The sequence below is a fragment of the Lithobates pipiens genome, unplaced genomic scaffold, assembly GCF_037356315.1.
Source record: "Lithobates pipiens isolate NorthernLeopardFrog02 unplaced genomic scaffold, aLitPip1_a1.2 Scaffold_25, whole genome shotgun sequence".
Classification (NCBI taxonomy): domain Eukaryota; kingdom Metazoa; phylum Chordata; class Amphibia; order Anura; family Ranidae; genus Lithobates; species Lithobates pipiens.
Genome location: NW_027507787.1, coordinates 6925734 through 6944083, shown reverse-complemented (window position 1 = coordinate 6944083; position 18350 = coordinate 6925734). Strand labels below are relative to the sequence as shown.

The window sequence follows — 18350 nt, the reverse complement described above, 5'->3', positions numbered from 1 at the left end:
AATGTAGATTCAAAACATCTGGTGTGCCAAGGTTTGCCATCACTGATATAGGGTCTGGTATTAAAAGTACCATTTCAGTCTTTGCAGATGACACCGAGCTATGCAGTGGAATAATGTCCTTACACGATATCTACAATTTACAAGACAACCTCAATGCACTGTTTAATTTGGCAACGGGGTTTAAAGTTGTTAAATGTAAAGTTATGCACTTGGGGGCTAAGAATACACATGCATCATAAACATGGGGGGGGGGGGGGGACGACAAATGCGGGAATCAATGGTGGAGAAGGATCTGGGGGTTTTGGTAGATATAAACTTAATATTTGGCATGCAATGCCAAGCTGCGGTTTCCAAAGTCCTTTCTTGTATTAAGAGAGGTATAGATGCAAGAGAGAGATATAATTTTGCCCCTGTAAGACCTAATTTGGAATATGCCGTTCAGTTTTGGGCACCAGTTCTCAAAAAGGATATCGGGGAACTGGAGAAAGTGCAGAGAAGGGCAACCAAATTGATAAGAGGCACGGAAAAGCTCAGCTATAAGGAAAGATTAGAGGAACTAAATGTATTCTCTATTGAGAAGAGGAGATTAAGGGGGGATATGATCATGTATAAATACATAAGGGGTCCATACAGTATACTTAGTGTCCAGTTATTCACTTTAAGGTCATCACAGAAGACAAGGGGCCACTCTTTACGTCTAGAGGAAAAGAGATTTCATCTCCAAATACAAAAAGGTTTCTTCACAGTAAGAGCTGTGAAAATGTGGAATAGAATCCCTCCAGAGGGAGTTCTGACCAACTCAGTAGATTGGTTTAAAAAAAAAAAAGGCCAGGATTCTTTCCTAAATGTACATAATATAATTGGGTATTAACATTTATAGGTAAAGTTGATCCAGGGAATACCTGATCTCAGGGGATCAGGAAGGATTTTTTCCCCCTGCTGTAAGCAAATTGGATAATGCTTTGCTGGGGTTTTTCACCTTCCTCTGGATTAACTGTGGGTATAGGATTGTGTATATGGGATTGTATGATATTGGGTTTTTTTTTGTCTGAACTAGATGGACGTGTCTCTTTTTTCAACCCGAGTATGTACATATTATGTATCATTTGGGCAATCAGAATTACATGTCTCTTCATTATTTTTACTTATTTATTTTTTGTGACAAAAGCAGTAATTCTGCCTCAACTTATACCACTTCACTGAAACCTTTCAGCCTGCGTAAATAACCTGTGTTTTTTTTGTCAATGCTTGCACAAGTAAATACGTTTTTTGTGCTTTATGTAGATCATTGATGGTTTGGGAGATGGAAATGGCTTGTGGGAAAAGCAGCTCTTCCCATTTGAAAGGGTTTAGTTTTTGGACAGAGGAGGAACATTTTTGGTTTAAATTGATGAAAATATCTTCCTCTGGATGAAGCACAGTTGCTTTCCTTCTGCCTGTTATTAATATTACACTACTAAAAGACATGAGATGACCATTTTTAGAATGGATGAGAATCTCATGTTCATGGGAAGCCCTTAATCAGACAGCCGATGTGTTAGTAAAGATTTAGAAGAGCTCCATAAAACCGCTCTGTACTTGACAGGCACTTTCTTACCCCAAGGTCAGCAAATGGACCATCATACAATGCCAGCTGGGCTACTCGGCAGCGATCCCTGTTGGCCAGAGTTTGTGGGGTGCTGTATCCACCACGTAATGCATTCTCTTCTGCTATTAGGGACTCTAGCTCTGGTGTTGCACCTCCTGTCACCAGTGTTCTGATCAATGTTAAAATATTGTCATTGAAATATGTCTAGGAATATAAAAAAATGTAAAAATGTCAATAGTGCAGTCATCAACAGAGAAAGCAATACAACTGTTGAAAAATTCAAAATCAGACAGAAAACGTATCAATCATTTTCAATGACTGGAGTTCATGTCCCAGCTAGTCAACTTGTTCTGAAGGTAAAATGAAATCTACATCATTATGAAATAGGATTTAGTTATCTAAAAACTTTGAGGTTTAAAGTAGAACTATAACCAAAACTTTTTTTTTTTCATTTTGAATTGAGTAAGGGATTATTTTTTTTTTGCCATCTGTGTCCCATTGGGGAGATTTGCCTTCATTTCCTGTCCTATAGTCAAATAGGAAAAAAGAGGAAAATCCTGAAAATTAAAAGAATCCCTTGGGTCCAAATCCCCCACCCCCCTTGTAAGGGAACATGGCTGTCAGACTGGAAAAGACCTAATGAGGTCTATTTACTAGCCAGGAGGCTTAAAACTGTTTTGGCTGGACTTTTGCTTTGGATTGTGTTTCTTACCCCTGCGCGGGAATCCTTTTTGTTTGCTGTATACTCTGACTGATTAAACATGGACAGCCCTTTAACCTTACATACAGCTTAGATTACCTCTCTGCGAGCTGAACCCCACAATCCCTAACAGGGACACAAACACCAATAAAAACCTAATAGGTGTTTTAATCCCTCTTCCACTATCCAAAACAAAAAAAAAGTTTTGCCTTTTAATTATACTTTAATAAAACGGATACATTTTACATAGGGGTTTAAAACAGAACTAAACCCTGCTGTCTTTTTCCAGGCAAGGAAGCTGCCATCTTAACTTCTGTTTCATCTGCAGCTATAATGGTGCTGCACAGGTGATGCGTTATGACACCATCCATTAGATAGCTTGACAGTTTGGCTGAGAGAAAAAGCAACCGTCACTGTCATCAATCGCGGAATGCTTTGAATGTACCTGCTTTGGGAAACCATTAAAATCGATTGGTTTGGCTCCGATTCAATGCTAATACATTCCCAATATTTTATTTACCTTTTATTAAGGAATAACATACTTACAAGCCCAGTGAATTATGTGTTGTCCTTTTTTTTTCCATTTTTTAAGTGGGTTAGAATGCTATAAAGGTGTTATTTTTGTATGAAGGTCAACTTTAAATTTTAAACATCAGCCAAGCAGGTTTGACAATTAAATTTATGATAATAAATTGTTATTCATATTTTGTAAGAGTTGCTTGAGGTCACGATTGTGTGTATTAATTCTGATATGATGAAGTTTTTTGACTATATGTATCAACATGCTTAAAGTGGGGTGCCCCTTAAAAAAAAAAAAAGCCCCGCTCGTTCCCAGCTCTGCACAGTGGCGCCAGCATTCTTAATGTGGGCACGGCGCCGCACGCCGTGATACACCGCGCAGTCATCAGGGTCCAGTCACGTTTCCCAGATGACTGACTGCGCTGAGGGGAAGTGATGTCAGGTGCCCGGGCACTGAAGGAGGCAGACTACGAGGGAGCCCCTAGGGCATTTAGAGGTGAGTTTAAAAAAAATCCAAATTTTTTTTTCTTTTTTTTTAGGAATTTTCATCATATTTTGTTTTTGGGGGGGGGGGAGGGGGGACACCACTTTAACAACTGTGGTAAAGCTATTATAAAAGTTTGGCAAACACTAAACTTGGGCAGAGTCGGGCGACATATCGCATCAGCAGTTTTTGTCTTGAATGTAAGTGGATGCTTTTAATACATTTTACATATTTTTAAATACTACACTATGGGAGTTTGTTTGCTTTGATTGAGGGGAAACAGATGAAAAAGGAAGTTGCTCCACACAGCTCACATAGAGCCTCTAGTATAACTCTGAGAGGGGAAAGGAGGAGAAGGACATCGATCAGCTGCCTTATTCAACACAGATTGCACCCCAGTTGGGGAAGGCGAGATTAGACCTATACAGGTGTACTATTGAGGTGAGCACTAAGGATGAGCTCAGGCGTGTTCGCATACTCCATGTACAAAGCCCACCAGGAAGTCTGCGCAGCGCTGCGCTAATCACAGGCAGTGAGACATTGCCCTGATGCGCGGTTGCAGAAATCGTCTCTGCCTGTGATTAGCGCATCGCTGCACCGACTTCCTGGTGGGCTCTGCACGTGGTGTGTGCAAACACACCGGAACTCATCCCTAGTGAGCATATATGTGAATAGGTGCCACTATGCACATGCATGCTGTTTTAACCCACGTAGAGTTAAGGTCACGGAGGATCAAATTTAAGGAGCATCCTGTTTAAGAATATTTATTACAAGGCCGATAGTCACAACCCCTGCAATTTTTTTTCGTCCCACTATAGTGGGAGCAGCAATTAAAACAGGAAGAAGATCTGGACAGCCGCACTCCAAAAAAGTTTTTGCCTTTTGTTCAAAAATTATAAACAAAAATACAAGCCACAGCAGGAACAGACAGAAGCTAACGTGTTTCACACTTCAGTGCTTAGTCATAGCTACTATTCACAGAAATGAACATAGTATAAATACTTTTTCATTATGTACCATATGATCAGAAAATTACCTTTAATTGGTTAATTAACCAATTAAACTTGATTGGTCACATGAAATCTCCACACATTTTGTATAACACAAAACAACTGTGATTAATGTGCCCATAAAGAAAATCTAAGTGCATATATGTGTAAAAAGAGAATGTAAAATAGAATAAAATAAAGTACTAAAAGATTATAAAGCTAGTACTGAACAATTGATAAGTGAAAAACCAAATAGGAATACGTGATAGAGTGAAATATATATGAACGTGTATGTGTATACCTTACATTATATATGTAAAAAGTGTAAAAATATCAATTTAAGTGTGTCAAAAACTGTGTGTGCATAAAACATATATAAGATCTGAGACCACAGTATAAGTATAGTGAAAATTCATAAATTAATTTTCTGTTCGCATGGTACACAATGAAAAAGTATTTATACTATGTTAATTTCTTTGAAATGCATTAGCTCCCATTTGTTCCTGCTGTTGCTTGTATTTTTGTTTATCATTTTTGAATACAAGGCCAAAACTTTTTTGGAGTGTTGCTGTCCAGTTCTTCTTCCTGTTTTAATTGCTCTATGCATTGCTGGGACCTGGGCTTCCAAGCTGGATGAGAGGTTTTCCACTTTTGTTTGACCTACCTGGAGTGGTGATATTTCTCTCCCTGTAGTGGGAGCAGCCACAGCCTAAATTATAGTGGCAGCACTGCTCCTGAATTCCTGAATGCTGCCAGTGCTGGCACTATAATTTAGGATATTAATTCAGCATTGTTGCCACACCATCACCGAAAGTTGCATTAGGTGGACGTAATTGGCAGACCCAACAGGTAGTTGTAGGATTTGCAGGCTGACCAAGAGTAAACTGCAAATGTAGACACACTTATAACTGAATTCTGCAGTGCATTCTTTTTAAAGGAGGCCATAGTTCTACTTTACTGGTGATTTTAAGGAGAAGGCTTGGAGTCATTTTAAGTAGCAAGTAACATTTTAGGGTTAGGTTTAAGAGTTTATGTGCAAGTGAGTATTACGGTCACAATAAGAATTAAGTTAAGGTTAGAGATCATGTTTATATCAGTGCTGAAAACCTTACATGGAAGATTACCAGCACTAATTTAGTGGTTACCAAAAATGAATAACCTGGCTAAATTCTTTAAAAAATAAACTAGGTATGTTTTGCTTATTTAAAGGAATAGGGGGTTGCTTGGAAAGAGATTAATTTTGTAATAAAGGTTTGCATAATATAATAATGCTGAGGAACATGAATACACTGTACAAGTCATCTGACTACTCTAGATTTCAGAAATGGCTGACTTACAGTAAGGGAGTGAAGAGGATATTTTCCTTCAGAAACATGGAACTTTTTTTTTATTGATTTATGCTAGTGTATTGAACTGGATTTCTAAATGACCAGGTGCAAAAAAGTATTCCTCTAATGAATAACTTAATAAGAGGCATGACAATATGTAATTTTTGTAGTGAAAGCTTGATTGCATTTTTAGACATGACATGCATTGGTTTGGAAGCCTGCTTTTGTCTTGCTAATGTCACAGCCGATTATCCCTTGCTGGACTAAGGTCTTGGGTGTATTAGAACTCTTTCAGCTGCTCTGACATGAACATGTATCAATTAAACATTCATCTAAATGGTATACAGGCTGGTGGCCTTAAAAAAAAAAAAAGAAAGGGTATGTAGAAGGCTTCATATTTTCATCCTTTGTGACATTCTGGCAGTATATGTACAGCCGAGCCCATCATGCTTGTTAAATATTAATCAGGCACACTGGTACATGACTGCTTTATTAGAATCATTCAACTTAGCTCATTGCAGTCTACTCAACTCCATCAAAGAACCAAATGCCATGCAATGAGCAAACAATGCTTATACAGACTGTAGTAAAGTTCAGTCAAGTGACATAGCTGGAATGACACCATAAATAATATTTAGAGCATGCATCTGTGATAAATATTTGGTAGAGGAGAACTAAGCAAAAATAATTTAAAGGTACCATGATGACATAGTGTTGGAATACATTGCTGACATCAGCATTTTCTGCATTATTATGCAAACTGATCAATATTAATCCATCCTATAAAGGCTGACTTCAATATTTAATAGATAACAAGTGTTCTTTACTAACACTGACACTATTATTTGTACGAAAATCACTTACTGCACTCATGAGCGAGTCCAGCACGCTTACAGCAAAGGCAGTTCCACAGGCAAAAGGCTGGGTCAGATAGAGCTCAGTGTCTGGGTCATCATCATCATCTTGATCCAGGAACTGAACATTGGAATCATTCACTGCAAACCACAAACAAAGTCATTAGCTCTAGAATACATCAGGTTACACTTTTGCTGACTATACCCCGCTTACTAGTGAACATCCTTCTTGTAACATACTGGCTTTAGGAGCTTGCAATAAGGCTTTCGTTTTTTTGTGCTTCCTTTTAACATCCCTTAAGGCAAAACACCATCTTACCCTCCTATTGATACTACAAAAAGCCAGCTCAAAGTTTGACTCAGTTCTGCTAAAACTGTACAAGTTTTTTTTTTTGTTTAAGTATATATTCTTCCCCAAAACAAGCTACAGAAATACAGCTAGTATAGAGATCATTAAAGTCTCTGGCAATTCACGCTGTGTACCAGAACAGGTTACTAAGTACACTTCTACTTAAAACAAATCAAATATACTGTTTAAGGCCAAAAAGCCTGAGATAAACTCAAGGGTATTGTAAGTATGCAAACAGCCATAAATCAAATGGGTAGCGAAGCTTTGCAGACGCATAAAAGAATGGGCAAAATAGGTGTGCACAGTGGATTAATCCTTCTGCCTGTGTTTCTGTATTTCTTTCTACCCCGTATATCTCTAAACATCCCACTGCCCCCAAGAAAAGCAGAATCTATCTGCTCTTCAATAACCCAAGAGCTTGATCACTCCAGAGGAGTCAGAAATAAGAAACAAACACTAGGAAAAGGCTGCAAGGCATGTGGAGTCTTGGGTTTTTTTGCCTTTTGAATCATGTCTCCCTTGTCTGAACAGCCAATCATACTGACAGACAAACAGGAGCTGGAGGCAGCTAAGTATCAGCTCTGTTATAAGAAAAGATTCTGTATCAGAGGTTATTGTGATCAAAGTCATACTGATGTCGGCGTGAGAACTATGAACAGAAAATCGTTACTGAAGATGCAAACCAGTTTCACTTAAAAACTTGAGCCACACACACAAGGTACAAAACAGAAGCAGCCAAAACCAAAAGCACTGCATGATATTGTAAAGAGGCGCACTCCCTCCCACAGCCAAAAAAGGATAGCACTTAAAACACTGAATGATAAAAACACAAAAAATGAACTAAAATAGGAAACAATATGTATAGTATAAATGCAGTTTAGGGGTGCAACCAGTCCAACAACAGAGTGCGATGCATTTTATATGCATTAGACCTCATCAAATGAACTCCCCCATTAAGAGCTCTTTCACACAAGTGGTTTTCCGTCCATGATAGATGGCTGGACACATGGCTGCTGCCAATCTGAGGAAATATTTCACATGATCAGTAGCTGTTCCACTGTGATTGCTTAATGAAAATAAGGTTGAGAAGGGAAAATATATATATATGAAAGAGCCCTATTATATTAGTTCCAGGGTTTTTAAAACCACATTCTGTTCCACCTAAATAACGCAATAAATTGGCAATTAGCACAAACGATCTAATACATATGTCAGTAGAAATTTTAGCACATATTTTTTGATGCTTTTAAATAGGATAGAAAATTGCACTGTAGGAAAGGAACAGAAGAATTTCATCATTAAAATTATTTGCACAAGCAAGGGGAGTTCATATGATCCAATCCTCCAAAGTACCTTTCAAAGTAATAAGAATCCTGGGATGAATACCATCCAGTGGTTGGCCTCAACACACAGAGTTTTTTTGAGCTGTGTTTGCTGGTTGCTCCTCTCAGTGGGCCAGCCATATAATTACCACAGTGACAAAAAAGGTAAAGAAAGAAGAGGGGCTTCTCCTTACCCAATTCTGTAATTATTGGTATGTGAGTTCCACTGTTTTTTTCCTGACTGAGTGAAATCAAAGGCAGCAGTTTGCCAGGCTTAGCTGAACGGTGAAAGTGTTAGATGGGGATAAGGCAGGAGAGGTTTAAAAAGAAAACACAGAGAGAGGGTGAGGCAATAAGGCAGCTCCAGGACTGAGCATGTAAAAGGACAGGGACACATAGAAGGAAAAGGACTGAGGACAGATGTATGGATCTCAAACATATTCATAGTTGTGTGACACAATACACCTAGCTGCGACATGTTTGATATGCAATATAAAAAGTTGCATGTATGCGTCAGAGGCATCTAGCAATATAAAACTGATAACCACTTAATAAAAGCTATATAAATTCCAAGGCATCTGTTTATTAATGAGGGCTGAAACATGCTAGATCCTGTCTTGTTGGGGGGTGTCATGTTGCTCAATGTGCACAAAAACTGTAATTATGATCTATAACTGCAGCACCCCAACTACATTTGCATTATTCGTACTAGATTTTCAGACTGACTAAATATATACACTTATTTTATTCACAAGAGGATGCCTATTGTTGACTGCAGAGTGACTGAGGGATCCAGACAACCTTTGCTATGAGCTGATGTGTACTAAATTAGAACTGTGTATCTGAATATGGAATAGCTGAAGAAAGGACTGCCTACACCATCCTGCAGAATCCTGGTCCAAGGTGCAAATGTCCACATATCCATGCTTCACTCCTAGTGTGCCTGCTTGCTTCCCCACTTTTCCTACCATTTGTATTGCTTTATTTCTCTCTCACAAGTCAGTAATGGAGCACCTGCAGTCTAAAAAAAAGTCACTGGCATGGTTATGTTTAGCCAAGAGAGATCCAAGCCAGGATCACCAATTAAAAGGGCAATGTTTATTAAAAAGTACCAAAATCTATTTAAACATCCACTTGTGCATAACGTAAGGCTTCCATTTGGCTTTGCAGATCAGATGGAGCCGGCTGGGGTGGTGGATCACTCGTATTAAGGGGCATGCCTGGGAACGTATCATCATAACAACTGGCTGTCACATTTCCCCCTTCCTGCCAGGTCCTAGTCACTCCCGTCCAATGGCCACGTCATTCCAGTTGGCTCCATCTTCCGCATTCTGGCGGTGACCAGAACCCAACTTACATCCCACACACTGTGGGGGACACCGACTCAGCATTGTTTTCTTCCTTGGGACCAGGCAAACAAGTCATCCACCATCCCAACCGACTCCATCTGATCTACAAAGCCTCATGGAAGCCTTACTTTATGCACAAGTGGATGTTTAAATGGATTATGGGACTTTTTAATAAATGTTGACCTTTTAATTAGTAATACCTGGCTTGGATCTCTCTTTCTTGGGTTGAACATAACCGTGCCAGTGACTTTTTTAGACTGCAGATGCTACATTACTGACTTGTGCTTGTTATCGCATATTGTTCAGATGAGTATGTGAGCAGCGAGTATTTTGAAACACCTTAATTGCTTGCCCACGTTTTTCACTCAATTATGCACCTGGTTTGGATTTATATTTATTTCGCTCTCGGTTACCTATGACATGAACCTGTGCTACACTCTTTGGGGGAAAATTAACAGTTTTACGTAGCCCAACCCAGCTGTTTATACTTACTTCCGCCCTTTGCTCTGTTTAGCCACCAGAAATGAAGAGAAATAACTGTTACTTTTTGTATGGGAAGCATGTGACTCACTTCCCTTTTCCCCCCCAAGTGACAGGACTGGTGCTCCAAAATTGACTGAGGCACCCAGGCCTGTCACATGGGGGCTGGGACAGAGTTCCCTGTGTAAGATCTCTGTTATGACTTCTTTCTTAGTTCCAAGCAGCAGAACAAAGCAGCAAGAGTTGGAAGAGGAAGAACATAGCTGTAGCTGAGGAGTGCACCGGTTTAGTGGACCTGTCACTTAGCGGTGCATGGTCACTTTAAAATTATGTGTATCCTATTATAAATACCACGCTGGACAGATGACATGCTGCCAGCAGAATAAAAAAATGAGGGAAGACTGGATTACAGTACCCTTGTAAGATGTAGAAATAATGTTTTTTCAACAATTGCAAGATTCCTACTTTTACCCAAGATGGACAAAGAATCTCTGAATATCGGTTTCTGATTTGGTTTCACTTTGCTAATGGGCTTCTAGGCCAAGACAAAGCCCAGTTTACTTTCATTCTCACTCCAGTGAGATCACAATTACTGGTCTGACTGAAACACTATCAGCAATGACAGGTATTTTAATGTCTTCTCTTGGGCAGTATGTTTCCTTTTGAAAGTTTGCAATCTTTGGCAGGTTTACCTTTTTTTTTTTTTTTTTTTAAAGAAACACAGCTAGACTACTAGACCACTTTTAAAGGCAAAACTATACATATATTTGTTATTTTCATCTAAGCTTTGTTAATGTGAACTTTAAATACAAGATTTATATAACTCCGTGTGTTTTACAAAAAATTGGAACAATATGAATTTGGTACCATTCATTTGGTACCATTCAAGATCAAGAGAAGTGTTGTTTTCCTCATGTTTAGGGTTGCCCCCTCATCCCTTTAAACCCAAACACATATGAATTACAGAGGTTCTGAGGCTAACTTAATGCAGATAAGGTAACACGCGAGTTTAATTACCACCTTAATCAGCCACAGAACCTGTGTAATTAATATGTGTTTGGTTTTAACTAATGGTCGACCACCCACCGCAGATGTACTGCGGCAAGGTGGCTCGGCTGTGAAAATTGCCATACCGGTGCGATGATTCGTGCACTAGCATTCGTGAGCATGCATGCGTTCCAACTGGCCAGCCGGGGAGCCACTCAGCAGCCACTGCGTCATGACCGATGAGTCAGCGGGCTTCCCGCTGAATGTAAAAAAAAATTGCTGGCCAAATATAAATCCAGAGAAAAAAATGGCCTGGGGACCCCCCCAGGTCCATACCAGGCCCTTGGGTCTAGTATGGATTTGGAGGGGACCCCTACGCCAAAATGAAAAAAAATGGCGTGGGGGTCCCCCCAAAATCCATACCAGACCCTTATCCGAGTATGTAGCCTGGCAGATCAGGAAAGGGAGGGGACAAACGAGCGCCCACCCCTCTCTGAACCATACCAGGCCTCATGCCTTCAACATGGGGATGGGTGCTTTGGGGCAGGGGAGGCTCTGCTCCCCCCCACTCAAAAGCACCTTGTCCCCATGTTGATGGGGACAAGGGCCTCTTCCCGACAACTCTTACCTGGTGGTTGTTGGGGTCTGCGGGCGGGGGGCTTATCGGAATCTGGAAGCCCCCTTTAACAAGGGGGCCCCCTGATCCTGGCTCCCCCCCATGTGAATGAGTATTGTACCCCTACCCATTCACCTGGAAAAAAAGTAGTGTAGTGTTAAAAATTACAGTAGACAGTTTTTGACAAGTCTTTTATTAGGCAGCTCTGAGGGTCTCTTCCGACTTCTCCATGCTCTCCGGTTCTTCTCCCGCTGTCTGGTGCCTTCTGCTGGGTTCTCCTGCTCTTTTGCGTGTCTTCTTCCGATGTTGACTCAACGCTCTCTCCCGCTGTAATGCCGTGTGCGCGGTGCGCAACAACTTATATAGGCATGGGGTGGGGTAACTGGGTGATGTCACAGCCCGGGCATGATGGATCTGTGACCTCATAAGGCGCGTGGCCTCCAAGTGACGTAATCCTATTGCTTCGCCCCCATTGTTATTTAAGAAATGCAGGACATCAGCACCGACAGATCAGCGGGACGCAGCATCGGAAGAGGGTCGTCGGCGGGAGTGGTGGAAGAGGAAGAAGAAGTTGTACCCCTACCCTGAATGGGGCCTGGTATGGACCTGCTGGGGGACCCTACATTTCTTTTTTAGCTGGCATTTATTTTATTTACATTCAGCGGGAAGCCAGCTGACAGCTGATGACTCCTCGGTTGTTAAGGATGCAGCGGCTGGCTTCCCGGCCCCCTCTTTAGCAACCAGCTACATACAGTGTTAAAAAAAAAGAAATAAAAAAAATGTACAGTGCAAATCGCGGTAAAAACGCGGTACATGCATTTTAGATGCAGGTCCATTGAATTCTATTACATGCAAAACGCTGCATTTTGCGTGAAAAAAGTCCCTGACCCTTTCCAAAAAAAAAAAGCATGTTCCATAGGAACCCATGTTAAAAAATGTCCCGGCATTTCTGCAAAATGCATCAAAAAACGCATTAGTGTGAATCGAGCCTTAATGTTACTAGTTCCCAAAAAAAGTGTCAAAAATGTCCGTTAGGTGTCTGATCTGTCCGCCGCAATGTCGCAGTCCCGCTAAAAAAGTTTGATGGCCACCATTACTAGTAAAAAAAAAATTACATACATCTATCCCCTATTTTTTTATAACTTTTGTGCAAACCAATCAATACGCTTATTGTTTTTTTTTTTATACAATACATACAAATTGGCCTAACCTGATGAATAAAATAATGTTTTTTTTATTTATTTTTTGATATCTATTATAGCAAAAAGTAAAAAATCTTTTTTTTTTTATTGTCTTTTTTGGTTTATAGCGCAAAAAATAAAAACCACAGAAGTGATCAAATACCACCAAAAGAAATCTCTATTTGTGGGGAAAAAAAAGGACATCAATTTTGTTTGGGTACAGCGTCAATAAAACGAACACAAAAAATGGCCTGGCCATTGGGGGTAAATCCTTCCGGGGTTGAAGTGGTTAAAGGGATGAGGTGGCAACCCGACTAATGTTACCCATCTTTAGAGATGAAATCCAATTCAGCTTTGGATAGCGTTGGAAAGGGTTAAATCCTCTTTCAGGTTTTTATTTCTGTCAGTGCCCTCATTGGGGAGATTTCTGACTATTTGTCCTGGAGTTATGGCATAGACATAGATTAAATCTCCCTAAAGTTAGTGTAGAGCCCACCTTTAACAGCTGCCACAGGAACAGGTGCCTCCATTTTGAGATTCTCTCTCCCCACCCCAGTCCTGTTCTGGTGATATATATGTTTTGGATTTCCTCTCTATCTTAATGACAATGGTTATCAGGACAGAAAGGAAGGGAAACCTCCCCAATGGAGATGCAATCTGCAGTATAAATCTGACAAGGGTTCTAAAGCATCCCTGCTCTACCCAAATCTATAAAACACATTTTGGCAGAATTTCAACTATAAAAAGGTGTAGCTTTTGCTGTATTATACTCTCTGAGGACCAGAGATGACTTATCACATCGAATGTAAACTAATGGTAAATATGTCTCTACTATAGAGACAAAATTGTGCAGTGCACTCATTACTTGTTATAGGTTTCAAACATTCTTATGCCTACATATAGCTCCTGTACTATCAGTATAGCTGTCTTTACAGGGGCCTTACCATGTATACGAGCCCAGACATGATCATCTATTTTTCTTCTCCTATCCTCTGACCAAGAGACCCAAAAATATTTCTAAGAGTAGTTTATTAAATGCAGCAGATATATTTATTGGGATGGAGTTACAGTGATGCCCATGCAAGTCTGTTGTATAAAACATATAATAACAATGTTACTTACCAAGCTCAGTAATGATGGGAATGTTGGCCCCTGTAGTAATAGATGGCTGTCTTGCTAGACCATGCACTGGACTGTTGTCAGGGGAAGAACGGTCCATTCCAGGTGGAGTAAAACCTTAAAATAAACACAAAATCAGATAACTAAACAACTGCCTTTTGATAGCAAAAAAAGGAATGGTATATCTTAGTAAGTTGTACAGTTTGGAAAATAAAATGTGAGACTAAAAAATGTGCCTTAGATATTCACAGACATAAAATGGTAACTAGCAAACACAGCTGATGGACCTCAAATCTAGGCAGTCACTAAGGAATAACAAAAACCAAGAATAAAAATGTAATATATTGCAGCTTACCAGACCTTAGATGTGGTGGCTGCATGCGTTTTAGCTTTTCAGGCTTAGAACATTTTCAATGAATAGAGAAAATACCTGTTCATCTTGCCATAGTGTCTGTCATCTAGCTTATGTAAATTACTAATCTCTTCATCCCAAAAGTAATAAAAATGAACAAAGACAGGCATGTTTGTAGTCCACACTGGATGACAGTCATGGCTGCTTCCATAGATGCAGTGGAGAAGTGATCACAGATACCTATGCACCGTAAGTATATTATTCAAATGTTTATTGGGTGAGGATAAAGGGGAAAAGACAGGAAGAATGAAACGAATGAGGCAACCACATTAAAGGACTGGTTACTTGCAATATACTACAATTTTGTTTTTGGGTTGAAATATGCTTTAAGGACTGGAGTTGTGCACACTGAACTGTATCTCAACAAGCTTGTGGCTGCTTCAAGTTTTCAGAGTGGATCCTAGGTACTTCTGATGCTGTAAAGTGGGATAGCACCCCGTTAAGCAAAGCTAAACTGTGCATATCATGACAAACACACTTTGGGAGATAGGATCCCAGTAAAAAAATATTTTTGCAAACCTGTCAGGCTAGGGGATGGTGGTGGATAGGGCAGTGGGTAACCACAAGGAAGACATCAGGCCTGATTAAAGAAGTGTTCCTAGCGAGAAAAGTCATTGCAATGGACGACCAAGGGAATGGGGAGTGGGTGTTCAGGTGACTAAATGTTTCAGACACACCATTCGAGCACATGTATGGCAGAATCAGAGTTCTGCAAGAGCTGTGGAGGGTAAGTACAGCTGGTGTATAGGCCTGAGCAAGCCCTATTACAGGCAGTTCCTTGAGTAAAGTATATGGGTAACAAAGTCGTGTTTGGGACCTGCCTACAAGCAGCAATGTCCAGAGTGGGTAATGTTACATAGACTAGTAAATGTAGATAGTATTGAAAAAGTGACCAACATATTAGGTCATGTGGGGTGCTCAGAAAACTGCTTTGTTAAAGTGGTTGTAAATTTCAGACATGAAATATGAACAAAGCATATTCCTTTATAGCAGGGGTAGCTAACCAGGGGTAGACAACCTAGAGCTATCCACAAAATAAAGGGTCAAAGCAGCCACAAAGCAAACTGCAGATATTTCATGGAGTGGCACCTTTAAAGTAACACAGAGTGGCAAGCCATGCTGCTGGTGCATAGACTCAGGTGCGACAAGCCACGTGACTAGTGATGAGACCTTCTTCACGAACATACAGTGCAAAAGACACAATTTTCCTAGCAAATGGGAAAAGCATCACTGCCAAAAAGGTATAGCCAGGGTTTCCTGAACTGAATTATACCACAAGGCAGAGTATCCTTGTAAAGAAAGTGCTGTATGTTCCAGAACTAGAAGAAAAGTGAAAAGCCTTGCAACAAAAGGTCTCACAGTTAAGTTCCAGGGTGACGAATGCACAATTCACAATAATAAGCGATTCCTCACAACAGGAAAACTGGATCATGGAGAAGTTTTAAATACATTTTCTGTATAAACTGGCATAGCCAATAAAATGTATTGCTTTAAATCTTGAGGTTGGGCCAATGGAGGGCTGCTTGGACCTAGTCAGGGTCCATGTAGATTGTATTGTCAGAAATGATATAGCCAAGTAAGGGGATCTGTGTTTGGTGAAAAATACATTTGCAATATATTTTGGCATAAAGGGGATGTTCCTGGAGCTTGGACAGGACTGTACAGACATGTTTGACATGCTCAGCGAAGGAGGAATAAAAGAAGAGAATGTCTCTCAGATATATATACATATATTTGGGCAAGTTCATATCTATGTGCAGTGAGTATTCCTGAATAGCATTGCTAAAATCTCATAGTGCTCCTCATGCGTGTTTAAAAGCATTTTCATTCATCTGCGGAAGATATGAATGAGGCTGTAAGCCCCTTGCAAATCCAGCTTAGAGAAAAATGAAGTCCCTTTAATACAGCTGAACAGTTCTATGCTCAAAGGTAAGGGGTACTTTTTTGGAATTGTTAATTTATTGAGACCTCTGTAATTGATGCAGGTGCGCAAGATCCCATTTTGTTCTGCACGAGGAAGACCCTTGCACTGTAGGGGAGTTTGCAGTGTGGATAAAGCTGTTTGAGATTTTTCTTAATGCAGTCCCTCATGGCTTGGTTCTCAGATTCAGAAAGAGGGCATATTTGTGGAGAAGGTTTGCATTCAATAAATCTCACCTGGTTTTCTTTTTTGTATTTCCTGTAGGTCTAGATGGGTAGAAGCTATGGCGTAAAGCATTTGGCAGTAAGAAACCAATAATGTTGGGCCCCTGGAAAACTTCTTTCGATTTTCACAGATCATACTAAAGTTGTATTCATCAGTTATGGTATCCATCCAGGCACAAACATGTGAACTATGCCAAATATGAAGACCCAGGTTTCCTTGCTACAAGACATGCCTTTAACTCTACTGAAAGATGGTGCAATATATAATACGGGGGCTTTGCAAAGGCATATTCATCAAGGAAAATTAAAGGTTGAAAAGCACAGATGAAGAAAAAAATCAGGGCCACACTATTTTTGAGATAGCTAAAGTTGCAGCACAGCCATGCCGTTTGAAACTATAATACAGCAGTTTGAACATTTCTCAATGATACTTGTCTAAAATAGAATAGGTCATGAACTTTTCATTTGGGAGTCAAGATATTTCCATGCTACACAACACTGTGTCATGGTCATAGATAAAAATAACTTCCATTTTAACTAGTGTTATGGGGTAATTCCTGGATGTCACTTACTGAAGTGGGCCTGTTTTGCAAAAGCCTCTTCAGAAGTTTGGATGTTTTAGAGTACTTATTAATTACAACAGGGATTTATTTGAGCTGTTAAACAGGAATTTAGAAATTATGTTTATAAACAGGGTGCCCTCTGGTGGTTGCATCATATGCTAGAATGACACATACTGTAATAAGTGAAAGGTTTGAAGGTGCTTAAATGTTTAAGATTCTTTAGAATAGTTACAGTATGGGAGTCTCTTTAGTCAAGACAGCTTTGCTAATCAAATGTCAGATCTGACTGTCATATAATAACAACTGCCTATTTAAAACACACATAAGTAATATAAAACAGTTAAATTAGATTGCCAATCTAACAGTTTTAGTGACTAAAAGGAAAAAAGTAATTTCAACTTTTAAAAATGTATTTGTAATTAAATTTAGTATGCCTCAGATAGTCTTCTTTGTAAGAATTAATTTAGCACTTTGTACAATTAAAACGCAGAAAAAGTATCATCTGGAAATAGGAGGGGGTACGACAGACATGGCAACTGCACATTGAAATTTGGTTTTCTATTGTTACCATAAGGGAGTGGAAAAACAAACATCTCCAGGTATTTAGGAAGAAAATTGTGAATTTTAACAATTTTTCTACATTACCTTTAACCGCTTCCCACCCATATCACATCTTTCAATTTGAGGAGTGATATCTGAATTATGCCTGCAGATACAGACATCGTTCAGATATCATCTTTTTCAGCCAGCGATTTCCTACACCATAAGAATGATCATTGCAGCTGCCCTTTGATCGTTCTTAGGGGCGGTGAGAGTGGACGCCCCCCGCCACCCTCCGGTGCTTCTCCGCTGCCATCGGCGAACCGGAGAAGGGATCCGCTGGCCCTGTATGCTGACCATAGAGTTTTCCGGCGGACCAGATGGTCTCCAGAGTCTCTATGATCGTTCGGATGCTGGGCGCAATGTTATGACTTCAAACTCGGCCTTTGCATGTGAAAAAAAGGCGCCGCCTGAGACCGTTATTTTTTTGGGGGGGGATTTTAAGACTTCCCAGCCCAGAGGTGAGATGTGGAGACTTATTGACCCCCATATCTCACTGTAAAAAGGACTCACATAAAGATGACGAGAAATGGGAATAAAAGTGATCAAAAAAAAAAAAAGAGTTAAACTAGAAAAATAAACAAAAATAAAAAAATTTTAAAGCACGAAACATTTTTTCCAGCCAAAAAAAAACGATTCAAAAATTGCTGCACAAATACCGTGCGAGATAAAAAGTGCAACAACTGCCATTTTGGGGGTTCTATGTAATTTTCTAGCAAAAAAATTATGATTTTTACATGTGGGAGAGAAATGTCAGAATTGGCC

At 39.8% G+C, this 18350-nt stretch overlaps 1 protein-coding gene across 28 annotated transcripts in view; it reads right to left on the bottom strand.

Moving 5' to 3' along the window:
• The window catches only part of KCNMA1 (potassium calcium-activated channel subfamily M alpha 1), a 908686-nt gene that overhangs the window by 27267 nt on the left and 863069 nt on the right, over positions 1-18350 (bottom strand). For 15 of the 28 annotated variants that reach the window (XM_077453994.1, XM_077453993.1, XM_077453995.1 and 12 more), the window contains 4 exons: positions 13869-13982; positions 8328-8411; positions 6473-6603; positions 1598-1792 (listed from right to left, as the gene is read on the bottom strand). In XM_077453994.1, coding sequence (XP_077310120.1) covers positions 1598-1792; positions 6473-6603; positions 8328-8411; positions 13869-13982 — 524 coding nt within the window. The remainder of the gene's footprint in view (positions 1-1597; positions 1793-6472; positions 6604-8327; positions 8412-13868; positions 13983-18350) is intronic. The other 13 variants (XM_077453998.1, XM_077454016.1, XM_077454004.1 and 10 more) reach the window with 1 other exon arrangement.